This window comes from Equus quagga, chromosome 2 (genome assembly GCF_021613505.1).
Source record: "Equus quagga isolate Etosha38 chromosome 2, UCLA_HA_Equagga_1.0, whole genome shotgun sequence".
Taxonomy (NCBI): domain Eukaryota; kingdom Metazoa; phylum Chordata; class Mammalia; order Perissodactyla; family Equidae; genus Equus; species Equus quagga.
In genome coordinates this window covers 153,958,447-153,982,559 of record NC_060268.1, presented here as the reverse complement: position 1 = coordinate 153,982,559, position 24,113 = coordinate 153,958,447, and the positions used below count along the sequence as shown (strand labels likewise).

Genomic DNA, 24,113 nt, shown 5'->3' with positions numbered 1-24,113 from the left:
CCCTCCACACGCCCCCTCCCCCCATGAGCCTGTGAAGGGCCAGGACTGCCTCATTCACTCCGTAAGGGGTTGCGGCAGAGGATCGAAGTTCTCCATTTACTGGTTATTACCTGGGGAGGCAAGTCGTGTCTCCTGAGTCTCAGTGTTTCCAACTGTACAATGGGCAGAACAGAGGCCTCTCACCCACATAGTACTCAGCGAACTTGGAGGGACCAGGGCAATGGAGAGGACCCCTGTTGCCCTAAAGAGAAGACACCTGCACCACACCAACCCGACCTCAATTGAACCGAGCTCCCCTCCGCCCCCTGCTCGCTCCCGGAAGGGAGTCTGCGCTGTGCTAGGTAACCCAGCCCGTGGGATTGGGGCCCCCGGGCAGGGAGGCGCTTCCCGTGAAGGGCGCTGCGCTGTGGCACTGGCACCTTCCGCGATTCAGTAATGTAATCCCCAGGTCAACTCTCCGGGGGGCATGTCACCCGATTTTGCAGAGGAGGAAACTGCGCCTCAGACAGGGACTCACGAGGCCGCAGCGGCGCTCCAGGCAAACGCAGCCCGCTGGCGCCTGGCCGCCAGGCTCTCCGGGAACTCTGATCCTCCCACGGGCCCTCCTGCTGCAGGCGCCAGTTTCTTCCACGGAAAACAGCTGCCCCGCCTCGACCCCCCGCAACTTCGCGACCCCGAGACCTCCCGGGCCGCGGGCGGCGGACCCCGGCGGTCTGCGGGGCTGCGAGGGGCGGGGGGGCGGCCGCCCTGGCACCCGTCCCACGGGGGCGCGGGGCCGAAGGGAAGGCCGGGCGGGGCGCCCGCCTCGGCCAGGTCCGCCCGGGGGCGGGGCCTGCGGGGCCTCCTCCCGGCCCGCTAGGTGGGGGGCGCCCGCTGGCCGCCGCCGGATAAAAGGGCCCCGGGCTCCCCAGGAGGCGGCTTACCGCTGCTTGGCCTCAGCAACCCGGTCCCAGCCCCCGACCGCCTGCGCTCCAGCTGGTGAGCCCCCGCCTGGCCTCAGGCCCTGGGTCTGTCTCTTGCTGTCCTGTCTGTCTGTCTGACTTCTGTCTCTCTGTGGGTCTGCAAGCCTCTGAGAGTCCTTGAAGGCTGGGGACTGGGAGGGATGGGGGTCCTACGGACAGTTAACCTAGCCCTCTAGTCGCTCACCAACCTGCTTCCAGTGGAAGGGACCAAGTTGGGGAGCTTGGCCCAAGGCCTGCCCAGGGTGGTGCGCCCTGGCCTCGGGGTGTCTGCGTGTCTTGTTTGTGAGCACTCCAAGTGTAACCATTTCTCTGCCTGCCCAGATGTCACTCCTGTGACTTGGGGGACAAAGAGGGTGCAGCCAGGCTCTCCAACTAAACAGAGCCGAGCTGATTATGCTGGGGGTATGGGAGAGGGCAGAGGATGGAGGTGGGCAGAGGGCTTCAACCTCTACATGTTCGATGGCAGGACAGGTAGAGCTCAGAGCCCGTTTGCTGCCTCTGCTTATAATCAGTGGCCCCAGGGAGGGTATTAGGGTGAGGGGAAGCCCTGACCCATCTCCAAAGAGCTAGAGAGAAGGGGCTTCAAGTGATCCTGAAGCTGGTGCCCAGCAGGACAGCACCCCGATGTCCTCTCCTGAATACCCTTGGGCATTTGCAGCCCCCCCTCTCGGGGGGCCAGGTCAGGCCAGGTGCCAGAGTACCCTGGTAACACCTGGAGCAGGTGCTTCTCTGCTTCAAGTTGGCAGGTCCTGGATCTGTCACTTGGTTGCACTCAATGCTGGCACCCACCCCAGTGCCCTCACTTCATGGCTGGGTCATAAATCAACCAGCAATAGGGTGGAATTTCATTCATCTCCCTGCCTCCCTTCCTTCTGCCCCCTCCTCCTCCAACTTCCATCTCTCTCATGGTTGAGAGCCTGGCTTCTGGAGCAGGCTGTCTGGGTTTGAATCCTGGGGGGGGGGCAAGTTACTTAGCTTCTCTGGGCCTCATCATCTCATTTGTAAAGTGGAGATAAGAATTCAATATATATTTTTAAATATATAATAATAATAATTATTATTATTAACTGCCCTTCCCCCACTCCAACCTTCTCTCCCCTCACCCTGTCCTCTTCTCCTTCACTCGGGAAAAGGCAGTTTTCTTCTCAGCCTGGGCCTCTTCTCTGTGCTCGGCTTTGGGAGAACAGTTATGAGGAGACGCTGGAAACTGGTGTGGAGACAGGAAATGAACACACCAAGTGCTTGGAAGGTGGGGTGTGGGAGGGATTAATGGAGGGGCAGCATTAGAGCTGGGTGTTGAAAGATGTGGAGGACTTTCACAATTGAGATAGAGGGAGAGGGTACTCTGGGTAGAAGGAACAGTGAGGGCGAAGGCTTGGAGTCTGGGAATTGAAGGATCTGTTTGAGGAATGTGAGGAGAGGAGTTTGGTGTGAGCAAAAGCTCTAAAGAGAGCTGCACTGGGTGGACGGCTGGGGAGAGTGGCTCTCCCTGGACCTGACTCTCGGCTCCTCCTACCGCCCATCCAGCTCTTGGGCAGCCTTCATGGAAGGGAGCTGCCCTGCTCTGGCCCCAGGGTCCTGCAGCAGAAGCCCACCCCTGCCTCCAGGGAGGCCCCTTGGAGGGGAGGCAGTCGGTTGGCCCAGGACTGTCCACAGCATCTAATAAGACCTCCTCAGTGCTGTGGGGATGTCACCCACAGCCCGACAGCAGACCTGCCTGGCCCACCCCATGGCCCATTGGAGCATGTCACAGATAGTGCTCATTTCAGAGGTGTTGCACCTGAGTCTCAGAGAGAGGCAGCACCTGATTCAAGTCACATAACAACTTGGTGGCAGAATGAGGAGCCTCCTGACTTCTGGGGGCAGGGGGCAGGGTTGTCTCTTAGCCAGACCCAATGTGACCACTGGGTCCCAACAGCTGGTGGGCCCTAGGCCCAATCCTTCCCATCCTCTCTAGTCATCTCGGGAAGGTCCCTAGCCACAGTGACGGGTTTGGCTCAGTCCCTAGTTGTCCCTGTGGCACACGGAGGAGGGCATGGGGATATCCCAAGCAGTAGAGAGCTCTCTGCTGATGGTGACAGCCAGCTGGGAGCCCCCATAGGCTCCTCAGTGGGGAGGGAGGTGAAGAAAACAGTGTTTAAGTCTGGAAAGGAAACGCAGGAGGGCTCAGGGTGGGAAGAAACTTCGGCAGGGAGAATGGGGAGGAGGCAACACCCAGTCTCCAGAAGTGGAGAGAAGAGAACCAGGGCTCAGAGAGAAAAGAGGCAAAGCTGGAGAATGTCGCAAAGAGGGGTCCCGGGGACTTGCTGTTGAACTAGGATGTGACCTCCATTCCTTCTTTATCCGAAGAGTGGCCGAAACCTAGACCAATCGTTCTGTAGTAGCTGTTACAGTTACTGTTGATAGTTAACTGTCAACTGAGAGGGTTTAACATGTATTCACTCATTTAATCTTCACCAGAATCCTCTAAGGTAGGTGCTATTATTGTCCCCATTTACAGATGGGGAAACTGTGGCACTGAGAAATTAAATCACTTGCCTAAGACCACCCAGAAACTAATTAGCAGAGGGGGGATGTGAACCCAGGCGGTCTGACTCTCAGTCTGTACACTTAAGCACTGTACTATGCCACCTTCATCCATGCAACTGCGGGTATTTGCTGGGTGCCACCTACATGCCTGGCACTATTCTGGGTGCTGGGGGCACAACGTGAAGCCCTCGTGCCCATAGAGCTTCATTCCTGAGCTCATCTAGTGCACTTCTGGGAGCCCACTCCACCCAGCCCTGGGCCCGCCCAAGCAGGAGGATTGGTGGCTGAAGGGGGTGGGGCTGGGTGCAGGAGGGAATAAGGAGTGATTCTCAGCCAGACCCAGCCCGTGGGGAAGGGAGTGGCAGGAGGCCCCGTGAGACCCTCCCTGCTGACCAGCTACACAATCCCTCAAGGGCAGCAGTGGCCATGGAAGAGGGAGGTCTCCCCAGAACGAGCTCTCTTAAGACTCAAGCACTGAAGAGGGAGTCAAGGACCCAACTTTCTCCATCCACTGTTCCAGGCTGGGCTAAGCTCCCTATCGGCAGCAGATCCTGGCATGGAGGAGCTTCAGCATTGGTGGCTACAGACAGCTTTAACCAGCTATGACTCTCTCCTCCATGCTCCCAGGACCAAGGCTGCTAATGCACCAGGGAGAGAGGACCAGCCCCCAACCTCATTGCGTTTAAGGACCCAAAGAGCCCTGGAGACAGGAGCCCTCTCTCTGGTGTATGGTCACTGCTTAAACCCTCCAGTGGCCCCTCACTTCCTCCAGGATGAAGGACAAACCCCCTGCACGGTGCACAGGCCTTGGTCCTCTGCCCTCCCAGCCCCCAGTACTGCAGGAGGGGGTTGAGAGAGGGCATTTCCTGCTCTTACACAGACTCAGCTCTTTGCCTCTTTCCTCCTTTGCCCCTCTGTTCTCTACCTGGAGTGCCCTTTTCTCACTGGGGCGAATTCTTCATCTGACAAGGCCCGGGCTGAGTGTCCCTTCTCTGAGAGCCTTCCCTGATTCGTCGTCTCCGAGCTTCATGAAGGCAGGGAGTAATGCTCCATGTCTTCAGGTCTGTGTCCCAGTACCGGCCTACTAATGGCCTGAAGCAAGCATTCCAAACACGTTGGTTGAATCGGAGTACGAATCCTGCCCCCTATGGACCTAGAGCACAGCCCGAGGATATCACACACCACGCAGGCTGGAGGAGATTCAATTAGACAGTATTTGCTTCAAACTCCTCACTTTGGAAATAAGAGATCAGGACCTCGAGGTGTGAGACTTGCCCCAGCCACACGGCAAATGAGCAGCAGAGGCCTAGACTCCCAGCAAATGGCTGTTTCCACTCCAGCATTCTGTGTGCCTTCCATGGGGAGGGAGGCCACGGTGCTGGGAACACCAGGAGGGCCATGCCCCTGGGCTAGATGTTCTGGACCTGAGGGCACCCCTGGGGGCTCTCCTATGCCTCAAAGGGTAGGCCACCCCCTCTTCCTACATGTAAGACTGTATCAGGAATAGCCATTTGTTGAGCGCTTACCACGTGGTAGACTTGTGCTAAGCACTTTACATGCAGTGTTTTAACACTCACAACGACACTGTGAGACAAGGATTTTATTTATGATTCCCACGCTACAGATGAGATCGAGACTCAGTAAGGTTAATCTTAAACTTCCTCAAGGTCTCATGGCCAATGAATGGTGGGTTTGAACCAGATCGACTAATCTCAGAGCCCAGACTCAGTCAGTGCCCCCACACACACATGCACAGTCACACACACACACATGCACTTGCAAGGGCCCTGCCATCCTTTGTCTCTGCCAGCAGAAGAAGCCTGAGGTCAGGGTAGTGGTAGTGATCACTGTCACGTTCACTCATTCTCCAGGTGCCTGAGCTCCAGTTGCCCTTGAAGTCGCCATGATGTGGTCCCCACCAGCCACCCTCTTCCTGCTCCTGCTGCTGGGCCAGGCCCCTCCCAGCAGGCCACAGTCACTGGTCGCCATGAAGCTACGGCTGGTGGGCCCAGAGGGCAGGCCAGCGGAGGGCCGCCTGGAGGTGCTGCACCAGGGCCAGTGGGGCAGCGTGTGTGATGACAACTTCGCTCTCCAGGAGGCCACAGTGGCCTGCCGCCAACTGGGCTTTGAGTCTGCCTTGACCTGGGCCCACAGTGCCAAGTATGGCCCAGGGAAAGGTGAGTGCTGGGTGCTGCCCAGCAGGATGGTGAGGAGATAGCAGTGGGCTTCTCTCAGGGAGTGGGCTCACTGAGGCTCAACAGAATACATCAGACTCTTGTCCATCTTTTTTTTTTTTGGTGAGGAAGATTGGCCCTGAGCTAACACCTGTTGTTAATCTCCCTCTTGTTGCTTGAGGAAGACTGTCACTGAGCTAACATCTATGCCAATCTTCCTCTATTTTGTATGTGGGATGCCATCTCAGCATGGCTTGATGAGTAGTGCGTAGGTTCACACTCAGGATCCAAACCTGCAAACCCTGGGCCACTGAAGTGGAGCATGCAAACTTAACCACTACACCACCCAGCTCACCCCTCTCGCCCATCTTTTAATACCCAGCTCAAATTATCTCTTCCATGAGGCACTTCCTGAGTGCCCCAGCTACAAATGATCCCTGCTTCAACCCTCCCATTCTTGCTTGCAATGAGGTCACCACCATCACCACCACTCAACTGTAAGTTCCTTGAACATGGCAATTAACACACAGTAGGTGCTCACCAAGCATTGTTGAGTGAATGAATGGATGGATGAATGGGTGAACACGTAGGTCTAATTACAAGACCTATCTGGCACTTTCCAAAAACAGTTGCTACAGGACCTGATGCCAAGAGGAGGCAGCAGGCAGGGTTGTAGATGCCAAGATCCCAGGAGAACCAACTCCTCTCTCCAACCCCGACTTTCCACTCAGGGTTTGGAAGGGGAAAGTTGCTAACTGTGGGGTCCTATCCAGGAGGCGGAGCTTATGACTTGCCTCTCCAGGTCCGTCCCTGAGCATCACCCATCCCCTCCCCTACAGGACCAATCTGGCTGGACAATGTGCGCTGTGTGGGCACAGAGAGCTCCCTGGACCAGTGCGGGTCTAATGGCTGGGGCGTCAGTGACTGCAGCCACTCGGAGGACGTTGGGGTAGTGTGCCATCCCCAGCGCCAGCGAGGCTATCTTTCTGAAAAGGTCTCCAATGCCCTCGGGCCGCAGGTGAGGAGGCTGTTCAGGCCCTGGCCTGAGCTGAGAGTTGGGTCAGGGGATAGAGAGCCTCCAGGGGATGAACCTGGAGGAGGAGGGAGGGGAAAGGGAGCAGAGTGTGGGCTGAGAAGCATCCCTGGGCCCCGACTCCTGTTGGTGGCCTGGAGCAGGTGCGCGGACAGAGGGCCCAACTTGAGGCAGGGCAAACCAGGGAATCATAGGCTGGGCCTGCTGGAAATCACTGAAGCTGCTCCCAATAAAGGAGACAGCAGGGGGACAAGGGGCTGCCTCACCCACAAGGCCTAGCCACAATTGCTGCCTCTTCCCGGCACAAACAACCCCAAGCTAAAAACAGCCCAAGCCAAACAACAGGAGCAGGCAGGGCAGGTCTCTGGCTCCCACCCTCTGCTGCCAGGCAGCCCCAGCCTGAGGACAGCTGGCCCTGGCCCACTAAATGCAGTGGGCCAGGATGGGCAGCTCTGCACTGGTCTAAGTCACCCCAGGGCTAGAGTAGGGGGGTCTCGTGGGCCAAAGGATCCTGAAGTACCTGGCCTGAGGTCCATCCTCAGCTCTCCCCAGGGTGGCATGAAGAAGGCCCCTCTATGCTCGAGGGAAGCCTCCCTAACTCCAAGGGCTCCCATCCTGACCCCAGGGAAGGCACAGATCTGCCTGGTTCTCTCCAGAGTTAAGGAAAGGACCCTAAACAAACTGAGCTTCTGCCTCATGCTCACACTTCGGTCTTCAGTGAATCTCTCCCCGTCTCTGGGCCTCAGTTTCCTGGCCTGTCCAATGAGGGGGCTTGGGGGGGGGGGGTGATCTCTAAGCGCTCTGAGCCCCAGCTTTCCCACATGAAGACCAGCAGTGGGCTCAGCAGAGGCAGGAATCCTGGGGCCCACAGTGATGGTGTACCCTGCAGGGCCAGCGGCTGGAGGAGGTGCGGCTCAAGCCCATCCTTGCCAGTGCCAAACGACGTAGCCCCATCACCGAGGGAGCCTTGGAGGTGAGGTACGAGGGCCACTGGCGGCAGGTGTGTGACCAGGGCTGGACCAGGAACAACAGCAGGGTGGTGTGCGGGATGCTGGGCTTCCCCAGTGACGCGCCTGTCGACAGCCACTACTACAGGTAGGAGGATGGCTAAGCGGGAGGACCTGGGGGAGGCAGGGCTGTGGGGCAGTGATTGTGTGTATGCACGTGTGCATATGTGTGTGTGACATGTGTGTGTGACAGGTGGACCCTGCAGAGCTCAGTGAGATTGGCAGGGTGGGTGTGTATGGCACGACATTCAGTGTGTCTGGATTGGGAGGGAAACAGGCGCAACTGAGGAATGTGCCTGGATTCCCTGGGTTACAGGTCCCTGAGAATAATTAAGAGAGTGAGGATGAACTTCAAGATCCTGGGAAATACCTAGAAACAGTCAGAATATAAACATCGCGCTTGCCAATCATCTAAAAAGAATTGACTATAGTACAGAATGCTCCCAAAATGAAAACAATTGAATGTAAACCTGTGACCCTGATTAAAAAGCTAGACTTTACTGAAGATATTTACAGCGGTGCCCACAAGGATAGATGGCCTGAGTTCTGGTCTCAGCTCTGCCAGTAACTAGCTGTGGGGCATCCATAGGGCATCTGGGCCTCAATTTTCCAGTCCCCAGGGAATCATCTCAACTCTGCCCCAAGCCAGGCTTTGACTGCATTGCATGTAAGCAAGGAGTGGGGTAGGGCGGCATTTGGGAAAGGCAATATAAAAATATTGTCGGAAACGTGACAGAACTGTCAGAAGATTGCATCAGCCTGTAAATGATGGCCAGTCACAGTTCTACCAGCTCTGTGTCAGTGAAAACCATGGATGTTTCTCATCAAGGGAGAAGCCTCCCAAAGGACATCTGAGTCATCTGCCCTCGCCCACCTCTAATCAGTTTTAGTTGCTCTTTCCTGTGTCCTGGACTTAGATGACCCTGGTCCCTAAGGCCAGCCACGTGGCTCTGTCCTTGGGGACAACGGGGATGGCAGGCCCCTGATTCCCCACCGCCTGGTAATTGCACACCTGCACCTGGCTGACTTGCCCATCACCCATGAGGAGGGCAGCCCTCATCACAGCCGCCTGTCCCTATAGGTCGTGTCTCTGGGTAGGCAGCCCCTGCCAGCAAGGCTTTCAACTTCCACCTGTCCCCAGAGGACCTTCCCCCTGGGCCCCTTCCCTTGGGGCGCTCCCTAAAGGTTCCCCTTCATCTGGACTGAGAGAGGGTGAGCTTGGAGCTGCCTGCCCGGGGGCAGCCCAGTGCAGAAGAGACCGTAGTTTGGGGCTAGTCAAGGGACCTTGCTATGCCCTCCTTTCCTTCCCTATAAAATGGAGACCATTGTTATCTGTGAGGTGGCCGCCCTGTCAGGGCTGCTGTGAAGCACAGCATTGAAATAAGATTTGTGAATGAGTTTACAAACTGTGAAGTCTGGTGCAAACTCAAGGACAACTATGAAGAGCCAGGGTGGCAAAGGGCGGGACTTCTGCACCCACTCCACTCCCTACCTGTTTCCTCCCACCACAGGAAAGTCTGGAATTCGAAGATGAAGGACCCCACGTCCAGGTGAGGAGTGGCACCCCCCTCCCCTCCCTTCCCTTCCCCAGTGCCTTGGTCTCCCGAGTCCTGAGTGCTTCCCTCAAACCCTCCCCCACCCTCAGTCTCCCTTGTCTTCCAGGCTGCAGAGCCTGACAAAGAAGAATTCCTTCTGGATCCATCGGGTCAACTGCCTGGGGACAGAGCCCCACATGGCCAACTGCCAGGTGCAGGTGGCACCAGCAAAGGGCAAGCTGCAGCCAGCCTGCCCAGGTGGCATGCACGCTGTGGTCAGCTGTGTAGCAGGGCCCCGCTTCCGCCCTCTGAAGGCAAAGCCCAGGCGCAAGGAGGCCCAGGCAGAGGTGGGTCTCCAGGGGCCTGCACCCCGGCCTGGAGGCACAGGCCCCCTCTCAGCGGGACCCTACCCAGTTGGGGGGGGGCGCTCTTCAAGACAGGCAGGAGAGGAGGGAGGAAGCACCCCTATCCAGGAGGCATCAGTTCAGACTGGGAGGAGAACAGCGAATCACAGAATGGTAGAATCTTGGAATTTATTTGAAAGGAACCATTTATAACCCTGCCATAAATAGAAAGCTGACATCACTGGTCATGAATAGAAGGTAACTATAAAAACAGTAATTACATTGTATCTACATCCCTCTGAGGGGAGAAGGTACTGCACGTGAGCCTGGCCCTTTGTTATAAAAAGGAACGAGCAGGTGCTGGTGAGGGGTTGTGGACATGGCGGCACCGCAGTGAGATGGTCTCCTCCATGAAACAGGAAGGAATGGAAGAGAATGCAAATGGAAATAACTTCCCCACTGCGTGAATCAGTTTAATTAACACCACGTCCCTGCACGTCTTTAAAATCATCCCACAGATCTCTTTGGGAACAGCTGATCTAGTTCAACCCCAAAGAACAAAGAAGCCAGGGCAGGCGGAGAGGGAGTGACTGGCCTAGAGTAGGAGGGTTGTGAAGCCCAGGGACCTCAACTCCTAAGACTTTCATTAGAGCTGGAATTGGTTATTACTATTATTACTGTCGCGGTTCTTGGTCATTGAAGAAAGGGAGATTGAGGAAAATGGTTTATTCAAGGTAATAGCTATCAGCAGTCAGAGATGGGACTGGAACTCCAGTCATTGGCTCTGCCCAGCTGGATGGGGCCCTGCCTGAGCTCCCTCTGCAGTGGCTCAGCCCCCGCCCCCTCCTCAGCCCTCCCTGAAGGTGATTCTCTCCCAGCAGGAGACGAGGGTGCGCCTCCGCTCTGGGGCCCAGGTGGGCGAGGGCCGGGTGGAAGTGCTCATGAACCGCCAGTGGGGTACAGTCTGTGACCATGGGTGGAACCTCATCTCCGCCAGTGTTGTGTGTCGTGAGCTTGGCTTCGGCTCTGCTCGAGAGGTCCTCTTTGGGGCACGGCTGGGCCAAGGTGAGTGAGGAGGCCTGGGGTGGGGTGGGAGGGCTTGGATGTGCCACTGGTCCATCTTTTGGTGGCTCTGGGGTGCCAGAGCCCAGGTCAGAAGATCCCCCCTCTGGGGAGAGGAAGCCACAGGTGTGGGGCTACAGAAGTGGAGCATAACATGGCACCTCTCTCCCTCTCCCTGTAGGGCTGGGGCCCATCCACCTGAGTGAGGTGCGCTGCAGAGGATATGAACGAACCTTAAGTGACTGCCCCTCCCTGGAAGGGTCCAAGAATGGTTGCCAACATGAGAATGATGCTGCTGTCAGGTGCAACATCCCTAACATGGGCTTCCAGAATCAGGTGAGCTCAGGTCTGCGCATGGCCTCACACTGGGGGCTGGGGGAGCCCTGAGATAGCCCTAGGACACAGCCTTGAGCTAGTGGGGAGGGATTCATGAGAGGCAGCTGGCACTTCTGCTGTCCCTCGGAGCCAGCCTGGAAAGCCCTGTCCTCCCTCTGAGTCTCCCCTGGCCTGGCCCACATCCCCCAGGGCCAGGTGCTGGCCTCCAGAGATGTCAGAAGGCAAAGGGACACTTCAGGTGGATGCACTCCCCCACCACACCCTCTTGGGTCCCCTGTGAAGTTGAGAAAGAAGGTCCCTGGGGCAGGGGACCACAGGACTGTCAGTAATGGGCAGTGTGGCATTGGAGAGGCTGCATGGGATGGTCAGAGTTCAAGTGTCGTGCTACCGTGGACTGTGGGCAAGTCACTCATGTTTCTGAACTTGGTTCTCTGTTTCATGAAATGGTGTTAACTGTCTCCTAAGGTCATGTAAATGGGATGATTTCAGGAGGAGGATGGCGAGTACCGGAGCAGGGGCCCCGGGTGCAGGCACATAGAGTCAGATTTCTCTAGCGGGCAGCGGCGTTAGAGACTATCTAGTAAATGCCCTCGAGTTACAGAGAAGGGGAAAAACTCAGAGAAGGGTTTGTCTCCAGGGCCACACGGTGAACTGGCCTGGGCAGGTCTCAGGGCTGGCAGTCCTGAGCTCTCCCCTCCTAAGGCCGCCCCGCTCCTCACACATCTCTGACCATTGCAGGTGCGCTTGGCTGGTGGGCGCAGCCCTGCAGAGGGTGTGGTGGAGGTGCAGGTGGAGGTGAACGGGGTCCGACGCTGGGGGTCCGTGTGCAGTGACCACTGGGGGCTCACTGAAGCCATGGTGGCCTGCCGACAGCTTGGCCTGGGTTTTGCCAACCACGCCATCAAGGTAGGTCTCTGTCTTGATCCAAAACTTCCTGTGCTAAAGCTGCTAACCCTTCATTCATTCATTCAACAATTAATTATTGAGTGAAACTATGGGCCAGTATAATGCTAGGTGCTGAGGATACTGTGGTGAACAAAAGACATAGTTCCTGTCTCACCAAGGAGTCACTCAAGTGAGGGAGGCAGTCATTAATAAAACGTTCACACGACAGGCACATAATTGTGTCTATGGGAAAGATGAATTGAAGTTAGCCAGATGAGATGGGCAGAGGAAGAAACAGCCCATGCAAAAACCCTGTGGCCAAAGGAAACTTGATTCAGTTGAGGAAATCAGGGACCAAAGGTGGAGTGTGGCTATCAAGGGCAAGTGGTGTGAAGTGTGAGGGTGGAGAAGGAGGGCAGCGGCAAGACCGTTCAAAGGCTGCAATCCAGATTTTTAAAAGATTTCTTCTTGCTGTTTGGTAGTTGGGATGGAGACTAATGTGAATACAGGGAAACACTGTTGTAGTGGCCAAGGTGAGAATGATTCTGGCTGGGGCCAGGCTAGCGGCAGTCCTGGGGAATAAGTGGATGGACTCAAAAGATATCAAGGAAACAACATCAAGAGGCCTTGGGCATGGGTGCGATGGAGAAACCTCTTCAACTGAGCTTGTACTAGCCTGCCGGGCAATGCTGGCACACCTCACCTGGAGAACTGGGCTCAACTGTGGGCGCAGCCGACCATCTGGGGCTTTATGAGGAACAGCTGGGGAAATGGGACAGGCCACCTGGGTGGACAGGAAGGGAACAGGAGCATCCTCTTCAAATTATGGGAGAGTGAGGGGGCAGGGCCAATGGTAGAGGCCACAGGCAGCAGACTTTGGCCTCAATACATGGAAGAAATTTCTAATATCACAGGGGTCCAAATTGGCATGGACTATCCCATCACTACAGCTTTTCAGGCCTAGGCTGGGCACAGCCTGGTGGGGGTGGTCTGATGGGGTCCTAGCTTCAGCTGGGGGTCAGGGGAGATGACTCCAAAGGCTCCTCTCAGCCCTAACTGGGTGACATTGGCTGTTTCCTTAGGACACCTGGTACTGGCAGGGGACGCCAGGGGCCGGAGAAGTGGTGATGAGTGGGGTGCGCTGCTCAGGCACAGAGCTGGCCCTGCAGCAGTGTCAAAGGCATGGGCCGGTGCACTGCTCCCATGGCACAGGGCGCTTCTCAGCCGGAGTCTCCTGCACAGACAGTGAGTAACGGGAGGCCCACAGGGCCTGGGGACAGGCAAGCATGGGCTCCCCCAATTTGGCAAACCTATACCTCCTGTCCTCAGGGAGCGCCCCAAGTACTGGTCCCAGCTCCAAGGCTGATGGGGAGGAGGAGAAGGAGGGCAGGACTTGGAGGACCAGCTCTGCCCTTCCAGCTGTGTGTGTCACAGGGGGATGCAAACCCTGCCCTGCCTATCTCACAGAGTTATTGTGAGAATTAAACCAGGGAATATGTGAAAACACAAGGCTGTACAACAGTGTTTTTCAATTTTCATGTCATGACCAATAGTTAAAAAAAAAAAAGAAACAGAATAGAAAACAACAGAACGTGTTACATTCAGTACGGGTAGTATTTTTTTCTTGGAATTATGAATGTATGTACAAGGTCACAACATAAAATACATTATTTTTTACTGTGGTTTTAGTAAGAAAAGAGTTTGAAGGCTGTTGTAAAGGGTTATAAGTGTGAGGACACATGGGGCATAAGGCTCTGCTGTGTGTTCTCCTGAGCTGTGGGATTTTCCCCAAAGGCTTTAGAACAAGACCACTTTGAGGCATCGGTCTGCCCCACAAACCCAGATTCTTGGGACAGCAGCATCTGTTTGACATCTGCCAACCAGGTCTGTGCCAAGATAACTATATCTCGTCCAAAGGCTGCAGGCTAGCACCAAGCCTAGTAGCCACTTGACCTTCTTCCCAGCCAAGCCTCAATGCCAAGACATCCTTAACCTTTGTCAGCAAGCTTTAGGGCTTCCTCTCTGTCCAGTGCACCTTGGAAGAGCACAGGGCCCTTACAGCACACCCTCTCCTGCAGGGTAACGGGGCATCAGGTGGGCCTTCCCAGCACCAAGGCTCACAGCACACTGGGGGCCTGCTCTGCCTCCTGGGAGCCATGTACCCTTCCCTGTTCTACCGCCTGGAGTGGCAGCTCTCCTCTTAAACGAATTTGACGCTTCACAATGGCTGAGCAGAGAGCCGTCCTGCCCCCTCTCTGGCCATCCCTATTTCTCCTCTGTGGTTTTTCTCATGTCTTTCTTTCCTTCATTCTCTGTTCTTCTCATTCCCTCTGAAAGCTCTCCTTTTCCACAGGAACTCTAGGGTTTGTCGGTTGGCACACCCTGGCTCTCTCCAAAACATACCACAGGAATTTCGAGAGCATTTGGTGATAGTACAGGCATCATACAGCAAACCAGCCAAGCCCTGCTCCCACCCTCAGTGCCCATCCACTGAAGTCAACCAGGGTCCTCACCTCACTGTTGTCAGCACTCAGGCTCACTCACCCATGATGCCTCTGCCACAAGTCTGTACTGTCACCCTGTTTTTGCACCAACAAGCATTGAGAATGGGCAACTTCTCTCTCTTGATGTTACATGGCAACAGCTGCAGATCTCTACATTTCCATGCTGACACACGCGGGCTAGCAATGGTAGAGGAGGCATGTGGCTTCTGAGGAGGGTAAGAGCCCGTCACAGGAAGGGAATGGGAGAGGCACTGAGCAGCCTGTTGAGACACAGGCTCCAGCATGTTGGATTTTTATGCAGAGAAGCACCAAGAGTCCATGATGCCTCAGAGAATGCACAGGATACCCTGGTATGAATGCCCATGATCACAATCAGGTTAGAACAGGAAACTTGGAGGAAGCACAGGCCTAGAAACTGCAGCAGAATGGACTAGAACGGCAGAGCTCAGGAGCAGGCTCGGAGATCACTCTTCCAGCTCTCCCTCCCAGCTCCTCCCCTGCCTTACACTGAAGGAACTGAGGCCCAGGGAGAGAGAGTGACTGAGCTGAGGTAACCAAGTTAGACATTAGCAGAGCTTACAGAGGCAGGCTCCACAATGGCACTTAGAGGCTGAGAACCACTTTACAAAAGAAATACTAGCTTACATCAATTGCATGCTTACATCGGGCCAGATAATGATCTAAGCATGTTACAGGTATGATCACATTAATATTATCATCATCCCCATCTTAAAGATGAGGAAAATGAGAGACAAAAAGGCTAAGCAAGTCACAGAGCTAGTTGATGCAGTCAGAAATTAAGCCAAGACATGAAGCCAGGCGGCTTGGCTCCAATGCCAGCAAGCTTAACTGTGACACTTTAGCTGCCTCCCGGGTTAAGGCAACAGATCGTTCCTTATGATTAGAACTCATGTCTTCTGGCTCATAAACCGCCCTCCTCTTCTGGGGTGCTCCAAAAGAGCTTGGTCTGGGGGCAAGTCTGGACTCCTGGCCAGAGAGCAAACACAGCTGTCTTCTACCTTTTGCATCCCTGCCATGCTTCCTGTGACCCAGGTGCTCCAGACCTCGTGATGAACGCCCAACTAGTGCAGGAGACAGCCTACTTGGAGGACCGCCCGCTCAGCCTACTGTACTGTGCGCACGAGGAGAACTGCCTCTCCCAGTCCGCTGACCGCATGGAGTGGCCCTACGGACACCGGCGCCTGTTGCGCTTCTCCTCACAGATCCACAACCTGGGCCGGGCTGACTTTCGTCCCAAGACAGGACGCCATGGCTGGATTTGGCACCAGTGCCACAGGTTAGTGCCTGCTCCTGCCTTGGTTCTAGAGGGACAAAAAACAGGGTCCAGGGACCAAACCAGTCTGGTCTTTCCTTGGCCCCAGGCAAAGTTTCCGAGGAGGGCTGTGTGCGCTGGGTGAGAGCCTTCCTTCCTAGCTGCCTTACTGGCCTTGCCTCCGGGAGGCAATAGAGAATCCCAGGAGATCAACCTGCCATCTCCATCACTCCCTCACCTGCCCAGGATGGACCATGTTGATGGTGCTCGTGGAGTCCATTCCTCCATTTCCCACAGTGATATCCAACAGAGCAGTCACTGCCAGCAGAGCTGGTCTCTGTTAAAATGATATTGGACAACTTTTCTATGTTGGAAAAGCCAGGTAAATTGAGGACTCCTAGAAGCCTGGAGTCCCAAAATACATCCAGGATGCTGGCTCTGCAGAAAAAGCTTGCTAGTTTCTGCAGCAGCAAAGCAAGGTCCCCAAAGAATAGCATGAACACTGGTACCAAAAGGGAACAATGAGCATTCTTTCCTGCCAGACATCTCCAGCCCAGACAGGAGAAACAATGCCTGTGACAAAGGCAGAATGGAAAAATGTGTTTTTTCTTTCAAGACACAGCCGTGGGTGGGGGAAGCTGAGAGGAATGGGCAGCGACTTTGGGACTGGGCCTTGCCTGAGATAATAAGCACCTTTCCCTGTAGCATGAACAGAGTTGTCATTACAGGATAGGAAACAACGGTAGCAATTTGGTCCCAGGCTGACAGGGAGCAGGGGAAGCGCCCTCCTCAGCAGCTTGGCTCCTAGGCTGGTCCCTAGAAGTGCCCCTTCTTCCACATCTGGTTCAGGCCTTGCAGCCAGGCACCAACCTGCGGGAGGCTACCAGGGCAGAGCGTTACCTCTCCTCACCTGGGTTAAGACCCTAGGTGATGGGGGCAGCTGTGCCTTGCTGCCTGGCAGGGGTGCCAGAAGAGCAGGCCATGGGTCATACTAATCTTGGGTTTGGAAGGGAGAAGGGCACGCCCTGCTATTATGACGTTCCTCTCTGGGTAATGATGGGGCCTAGTGCCTCGGTCTTCCCCGCCAACTCCTCCAGAGAGGACCCTCTCTCATTGTTGCGAAGCTGACAGCTCTGCTCCTTCTGCAGGCACTACCACAGCATTGAGGTCTTCACCCACTATGACCTACTCACTCTTAATGGCTCCAAGGTGGCTGAAGGGCACAAGGCCAGCTTCTGTCTAGAGGACACAAACTGCCCCACAGGTACGTGGTTTCCTGTCAGCATATCCTCCTCGTGTTATATTCCTTGGCCCCTTTGGGGTCAGGTTCCCCTGTCTTGCTCAACAGTCTCAGGCACCTGGAGACTCTGGCCTGACAACAGCCAGCACTCAAGGCAATTCAAAGAGATCAATTTTTTACCTTCTGAAATCTTAGGTATAAGGTCTCTGCTTTCTCTGCATTCCCAACATACTTTGTGCCAGTTTTAAAATGCTTAACACTTTCTATTTTGGGTAACAGTTGTAGACCTGTTTTATCTCTGCCAAGTTCTCTGAGGGGATGGATTGTCTCATTCTCATCTGCATACCCACAGTTCCTAGCCCTTGGCAATGGCATGGTAAACACTGGCTCTTCAGAGGGTTGCATGGATGGACAAATGTATTAGCACAGCAGGGCTGGAATCTTCCAACCACATTTCCTAGGCAAACAGGGATTTCCATTAGAGCATCCAAAGTAACGATCTCTGTCACAGACGGGGTTTGCTACAATGCCGGATTCATCGTTAGTAGGAATTCTGGCTCTGATACTCAGGCAAGTTATTTAACTGAACCTCAGGTCCCTAATCTGATTGCATGTAACTGGTAAGGCTGGTGTGAGGATTACCTGATAAATATATGAAAGACCTAGCAGAGTGCTTGGTCCCTAGTACCTACTCGGCGCCTCAGTAATTGTCAGCACCCTTCCTTGCAGGACTGCAGCGGCGCTATGCGTGTGCCAACTTTGGGGAACAGGGAGTGACAGTTGGCTGCTGGGACACCTACCGACATGACATTGATTGCCAGTGGGTGGACATCACAGACGTGGGCCCTGGGGATTATATCTTCCAGGTAAGGGGGCTTGTGGGGATTCCTCACAGGGACTCCATTTCCTCCAGATGTCCGCAAAGCTACCAAGGTCAAACAAAGGAGGAGTTTCATCCAACAGGTCTATCACTTGAAGGAGCTATGTCTGGTACAGGGGACGAACACCAAATCAGGATCCAGAGGACCTAGGTTTGAGTCGTGACAACTGTCAGCTGTGACTTCAGTCCCCACCTGCAAATAGGGACATTGATTTCTACCTTCTGGGGGTGACTGTAAGGATTAATGAAGCAAAGAATATAGACACACTGTACAAGTCTACATGAAATGTAAAGGATTATTAGTCACTATCAGCTCGCTCCAAAGCCAACTGCCTGTTTTCAGTTGTCCCCTTCTCTTACTCCAGGTAGTTGTGAACCCCAAAAACGAGGTGGCAGAGTCCGATTTCTCCAACAACATGATGCGGTGCCGCTGCAAGTATGATGGGCAACGAGTCTGGCTGCACAACTGCCACACAGGTAACTGCAAGCCACTGTGGGGCCAGCCCGCTGTGGGCTCAGGGGGGCTGGAAGACTCCAAATGTACCGCTGTGTGTGATCTGAATGTGTGTAAAAGGCTAGGAATGGAACAGAGATGAATTTCCTTTGACATCTTCACAGGCAGAGTTCTAGAACAAACTGGTCAGCCAGTCAGCCTCACCTGATACCTACTTCTACATCCCTCTTTGTCCTTAAAGCTGTTTGCATTGTAGACTCAGTCTGGCATCTGTCCTGGAATCCTTCCCCTTACTTCAAGCCATGTCAGGATTTTCCTTTTCCAGTCTGTTAATTTTCCTCTCCTTTTCATATGGTCTTTCTTAGCTGCCTCCATCCTAAGCTGACTGCCTCACAGGCACAAGTAGGAGTCCCCCAGGTCTCTGTTCCTATCTCCAGCTGTGACGACTGCTTGCAGGAAGACCTTCTTGCAGGATTGGCAGTATCAAAGGAAGAAGCAACGATCCAGTGGCGGGGGGTGGGAAGGCAGGGTGATGAGGCGGTTGCTCTACTTACTTATAAAGAAAGGTCACGATTCCTCTATCTTCAAGTGTGAAAATGCTTGGATTTGCTATGGGATGTGCATGTTCACACTCACACTTACATATGTGGGGTGGGGCAGGGCAGACCCGTCCCCTCAGTCAACAAACATTTATTAAGAACTACTTCTGTGCTGAACACCGTGCCAGGCACTAGGAACATAAATGGGATTAAGCTGGGGAGCTCAGTGTCTAGAGTAAGTAGACATGCAAATGGATAACCCCAATACTGCTGAGTACCCCAGACCGGTATGAACTAAATGCTGAGCACGCAAAGAGAAAGCAACAACCTAGAGGCTAGCACAGGTCTTCCAGAGGAAGTGATGTTTGGGCTGGGTTTCAGAGGAGGGGCAGAGGCAGAGAAGCGAGGAGTAGGAGGAGCACAGGATGTGGCTCCAGGAGGCTTCACTGGGTTCCAAATCCAAATCCACCGCTTTCTAGCTGTGAGACAGGGAGGAAATCTCAACATCAGAAGTTTTCTCTTTTGTAAAACAGGGCTCTGTACTTCAAACCCACTCATGCTTTTTGCAGGGAGGGTTATGATGGTTCTTGCTATCCTGTGGACTTCTGGGAACCACCGACAAATTTCAGTCAAGGGGGACAAAAAGATCAGATTTATGCTTTCAAGAGATAACTCTGGCAGCAGATGGAAGACAGATGGGAAGAGGAGGAAGAAATAATCTAAGGTTTCAAGTTTGTCAGACTGAGTACATTTTGCTGCCATTCAATGAGAGAAATGCAAGAAGAATCAGGAAATGGGATCTGAGGCTGCACACAGGGAGACAGCAGATCCTCCATAATGCTGGCAGCAGGCTGCAAGGGATCCAGGACAGTGAGAAGGGAAAGAAAAATAATGCAGTGCTGACCCCTGTGAGGGTCCTTACAGAAAACAGACAGCACACTGGGATGAGAGTCCAAGGTTATGTAATGAAAGGACTACTTACAGAGGTGTAAGACTAAGGAAACAAGGCGTGTGAGATATCCAGGGATAAGCAAGAGTGGAAAGCTTTCCACCTTTTAGGCTTCAAGGGGCAAAAGGTGTCCTAGGAGACCATTACTGCCAGAACAGGGGAAGAAATACCCCAATCGCTCTCTCCTTCCGCCCTATCATCTCTTGCTATTGTTTCCACTGACCTAAATCAACCAGAAACCAGAGGATGAGGGAGCCAGGGTGAGACAATCTCTAGGGGCCAGTTCTCCAGGGCACAGAGAGGACAAAGGAGGGTATAGAATAAATCTGGAGAGGGGGCAAAGGAGAGTAACCAGCACAACCCTTCCCACTCAATAGCCTATTCTTCCTGACACCCCTGAAACTGCATACCTCTTGGGTTTATCTCTATAGAACGGACTGGGCTCTGTGCCCTTGACTGACCTGAGGTAAAAGATGAGCTGGGCAGAATGGATCTGTGTGTTTGGGAAGTTGTCTGGGAAGGGATGAGACCATGGTGGGGTTGGCTACTTACTTGTTTCCCTTTGGCCCACAGGAGATTCATACCGAGCCAATGCAGAGCTCTTCCTGGAGCAGGAGCAGCGCCTCAGGAACAACCTCATCTGAAGCCATCACTGCACACTCCCAGCTGCTGCCCACACACCAGATACCTCAGCTTATTGGAGCCATGCCCTTCACAGAGCCCTAGCTCAGAGGGAAAGGGGCCAGTGCCAAAGGGCACCAAGAACCTGCTCAGGAAGCCTTTTGATGGCAATTCACCAAACCAGGATGGTACTGCTCCCTCAGGATGGCTCTGGACCTGTCCCCTCAAGGTCTTTGGTCTATGGACTGTGGCCTCCAGGCTTTGCTCAACTGAGCTCCTCTTCCATAAGGAGACCCAGTCTTTCCTGGATCTTGCCCCAGAGTTCCTGGTTCAGGAGCAATCAGCTCCTTAGGGATGGACTGTGGCCCAGTCCCCCATTTAAATGGTGCTTTGCAAATGTCTTGGAGGAGTAGAAGACAAAAGACCAAAATACACAGGCGGTGGGGTTAGCTCCCTGCAAGGAGCTCAAAGCAATACAACTTGTGTCAAAGTCGCAACTGACAGAGAAGTTGGTGAATTCAGTACCTTGCTTGATCTGTCCTCATTTAGAACTCACCTGTCATACTCTCTAAGAGTCTGTTCTTTAATTCCCTTACCTTTATCCTACCACACATATGGGTGTTTCTAATATCCATGGAAGCTTAGGCCTCAGGCATCCCCTTATGTCCTGATGGGCCAATACCACCAGTTACTGAGTGCTTGAGAAGGGGCAAGATTCACAGAAGTGGCCAGATGGGCCTTCCTGCAGAGCAGCAAGAGAAGGCCAAGCAGAAAGACTGCTGGGGTAATATGGACTCCAGCCCCTGCTAGGGCCTCTGCCAAGGAAAAATACATGCCATGTACCTGGCAGGCAATCCAGTCTCCCTCAATATCACTGTGCTTCTCAGGACTGGCCTAAATTTCAGGTCTCAACCAAGTTTCTGGAGTGAACTTTGCAGTAAATAAGTTTTTGCAATGGAAAGAACATCGGTCAAACAAGCCACTCATGTCTGTAGGAATAAGACAGGTCTGGTAGAGTGGAGGACAGGAGACTAGGGATAAGTCAGAGGGGGACATTTCATTTAGTTAAGGACTAAACCTAGGAAAGTCCCCCTCCCTGCTTGATGTGGCTGTGATATGCTCTTACTCATACTAAAATCCCATGATCTTCTTGGACATGATTCTTAATTTTTATTCCACTTAGACAACTTAAAAGATGATCCTTACAGGTCTGACATCCTAATGCCAATAAAGGTTGCTCACTATGGACTGCTACAAAGATAAGACCAGCTATGATTCTTTGCAGTTCCCAGCACAGTAGCTCTACCCCTTGGCCCACCCGCTGAGCTGGTGGCTAGGATGTGTGGGGCCCACATAGTACTCACAACAGCCCCCTACATTTCTCTGATCAGATAGCAGCCTTCGGTCTGCTTCCCAATTCCCTCCCCAGGCTCAATGCTGAAACATGGGTTGGACTTAACCTTTCCAATGAAAGGCAGGAGGCAAGCAGGTGAAGTCCAAGGATTGTAAACGTTTATAACTGAGGCTGCAAAGCCAAAAGGAAGGGTAGCAGATGGGGCCGATTTACAAAAGTACTCCCCTCCCACATCACAACAGCTACCCCCTCCATAGGAAGTCAGAAGCTCTGGGGTATCCTCTAAGAACACAAAGAAGTGCTTTCTTCCTTCTCCTCTACCTTCTCTCTTCTCAACTCCTTCATCTCCTTCATTAGGCAGAGGGAGCATTATATTTTGGCATGGCAGTTTAGGTAAACAAGGGAAGGACTGATTTCCTGTTGGATCTAGCAAACATCTCCCAAACAGTAACAACATTATACTCGCACATGCAGCTAATGGTCTGTGAAAGAATGTGCAGCGTGTGGTGACTGATGACTAGATTCAGGCAGGAAGGCTACCCACAGCTTCTTGCTGGATCCAGTTTCCAAGAGGGCCAGAAAAAAGCAGGCCAGGCAGCCAGCCACCAGCTCTGGTCTCAGCCTTGCTGCCCACATCACAAGTTTGATAGGTGCAGCCAGTTCTAATTCTTGGAAAAAACTACACAAGGGTAGTGCTGTTACACGTCTGAGTTGAAAGGGAAGGACATGGGAAGACTGGTGGCTGGCATGACTTGTAACTAGATGAGGAATGTTAACAGAATACCAACCACCAAATTCCAGACAGAACCAAAAATGTGAGAAGATTTTTCACCTCGGCATACTTTAGTCTCAGAGAAACTAAAGTGCTGGGAACCTCAACTTACTAGGCAGAAGCCTAAGGTATTTCTATTCCACAAAGACCTTCACTCTACAGGGAGCATATCAGAATTGAAGGGGAGTGTACCTTTCTACTATAAAGTCCAGGTGCTCCTAGGATTCAGACATGTATGCACAGCAGAGTGCGTTAACTGTCTTCTCGAATACCTGACAAAGGAGTCAGCTGCAGCTACAAGGTGCTCTCCAGTTAACTCAGCTTATGAAGGCATGGCTTAGATATGGCCAAGGATTTGACTCCCATCTGGGCAAGCTCAATGTAGTCCGTGCTGGGCCACGGCAGGCCATCTTACCTCCAGCCAGTACACATCAATTCTAACCACCAGAAAAATCTAACTCAAAAGCATATTTTCTACTAACCGTAGATGAAGCAGCACTCCACAGATTTCAGTATTGGCTAAAAAAATCCCTTCTCTGGGTCTGGTTATAAGGATAAGACTGAAAGTTAGAGGTGGCTGACTGTTAGCTGAAAAAAAGCCTAAGCTACTAGCCACTTAGTACACAGCATTAGATTGAGAACACAAGTAACTTCCAGAAATTACGAGGACTACAAAAAAAGCTGAGTAATAAACCTGGGGCTGTATGTTACCATTAACAATGCCTTTAAAAGTTAAAATGCTGTCAGAAGGGGGAAACACCCTCAAAGGCAAGTAATAGGGGCAATCATCTCTTTTTTACTGCCCAAGGTCATTCTCAGCCTTGAAGCAGCAAAACAGAGCAACGGTGTGCCTCCGAGGTCTACCACTCAGAATGAAGCCTGGCTCCGGCTCCCTGCATTTCCTTTCAAATGCAGCTGTACAGTTCAAACAGACCTGCCCATCTTAGAGAAGTCTGCTCTCTGAAGACAGACAGCACAATCCCGCAGCTAGCAGCCAAAGAGAAGGGCACTGGCCTAAGTAATCTGGGACCGAAGGTCAGGAGAAGGACGTATTTAATCCCTCAAACATGGAATGGAGGCGCTGAACACGAACAAGGGACACTTTCAGAACCGACCAAGAATGAGAAGACAATGCTGAGGAACTGCTGGAGGGCTCTCAGACCAGAATAGCAGCAGGGACAGTTGGGTCAGGACAAAGACCCAAGGCCAGTGTCATCTGAGGAACGTGTGAACAGAGGCCCACTCCACCACGGTCTAGGCGATGCTAATAATCCATCATTGTCATGGGCACTAAATTACACAAAAAAGAGGCTACTGCCCATGGTGAAAGTACAATGAGACACTATTTCTTGCTACTTCAGCATCTAAGTTCTGGCATTACCGTTTCTTCAGTGTAGAACTACTTTCCAAAAGCACTGAGAATACACATATGAGATGGATAAAGCCTGAGTTGATGGCTCTGACTTGTCGTGTCCTTTAGGGAACCTCTCACTACTCGGAGGTGGTGTCTTATCCTGGCTGCTCTTCGCTGTAATGGATGAGCTGGAGCTTCTTGCCCAGTGCCTCTGGCACAGGCTGAGAAGATCATACCAAGAACATGCTGTGTGACAGATGCCCTCTGCAGGATGTCACATTTGACAGAAATGGGAAAAGGCAAGAG

General features: G+C 53.3%; 1 protein-coding gene across 2 annotated transcripts; it reads left to right on the top strand.

Annotated features, from left to right (window-relative positions):
• Window positions 1-433: 433 nt before the first annotated feature.
• On the top strand, window positions 434-23,902 carry LOXL4 (lysyl oxidase like 4). 2 transcript variants are annotated; one of them, XM_046653184.1, is made up of 15 exons: window positions 434-978; window positions 5,363-5,668; window positions 6,505-6,683; window positions 7,588-7,793; window positions 9,217-9,255; window positions 9,368-9,587; window positions 10,466-10,649; window positions 10,828-10,982; window positions 11,721-11,888; window positions 12,950-13,112; window positions 15,425-15,668; window positions 16,793-16,908; window positions 17,614-17,750; window positions 18,130-18,241; window positions 18,584-20,273. In XM_046653184.1, exons 2-15 carry the CDS (start codon window positions 5,395-5,397, stop codon window positions 18,601-18,603), a joined length of 2,217 nt encoding a protein of 738 aa, XP_046509140.1. In that variant the 5' UTR covers window positions 434-978; window positions 5,363-5,394; the 3' UTR covers window positions 18,604-20,273. The 2 variants fall into 2 exon arrangements, with proteins under 2 accessions (XP_046509140.1, XP_046509139.1); XM_046653183.1 differs by lacking the exon at window positions 18,584-20,273 and adding an exon at window positions 20,280-23,902 and having other exon boundaries at window positions 822-978.
• The last annotated feature ends 211 nt before the right edge of the window (window positions 23,903-24,113 follow it).

Bases quoted from the DNA above. Each gene is read 5' to 3' on its own strand.
- LOXL4 (XM_046653183.1), top strand. From the start codon at position 5,395: ATGATGTGGTCCCCACCAGCCACCCTCTTCCTGCTCCTGCTGCTGGGC. The intron at 10,983-11,720 runs GTGAGCTCAGGT...TGACCATTGCAG, and splicing joins ACATGGGCTTCCAGAATCAG to GTGCGCTTGGCTGGTGGGCG. The intron at 15,669-16,792 runs GTTAGTGCCTGC...CTCCTTCTGCAG, and splicing joins ATTTGGCACCAGTGCCACAG to GCACTACCACAGCATTGAGG.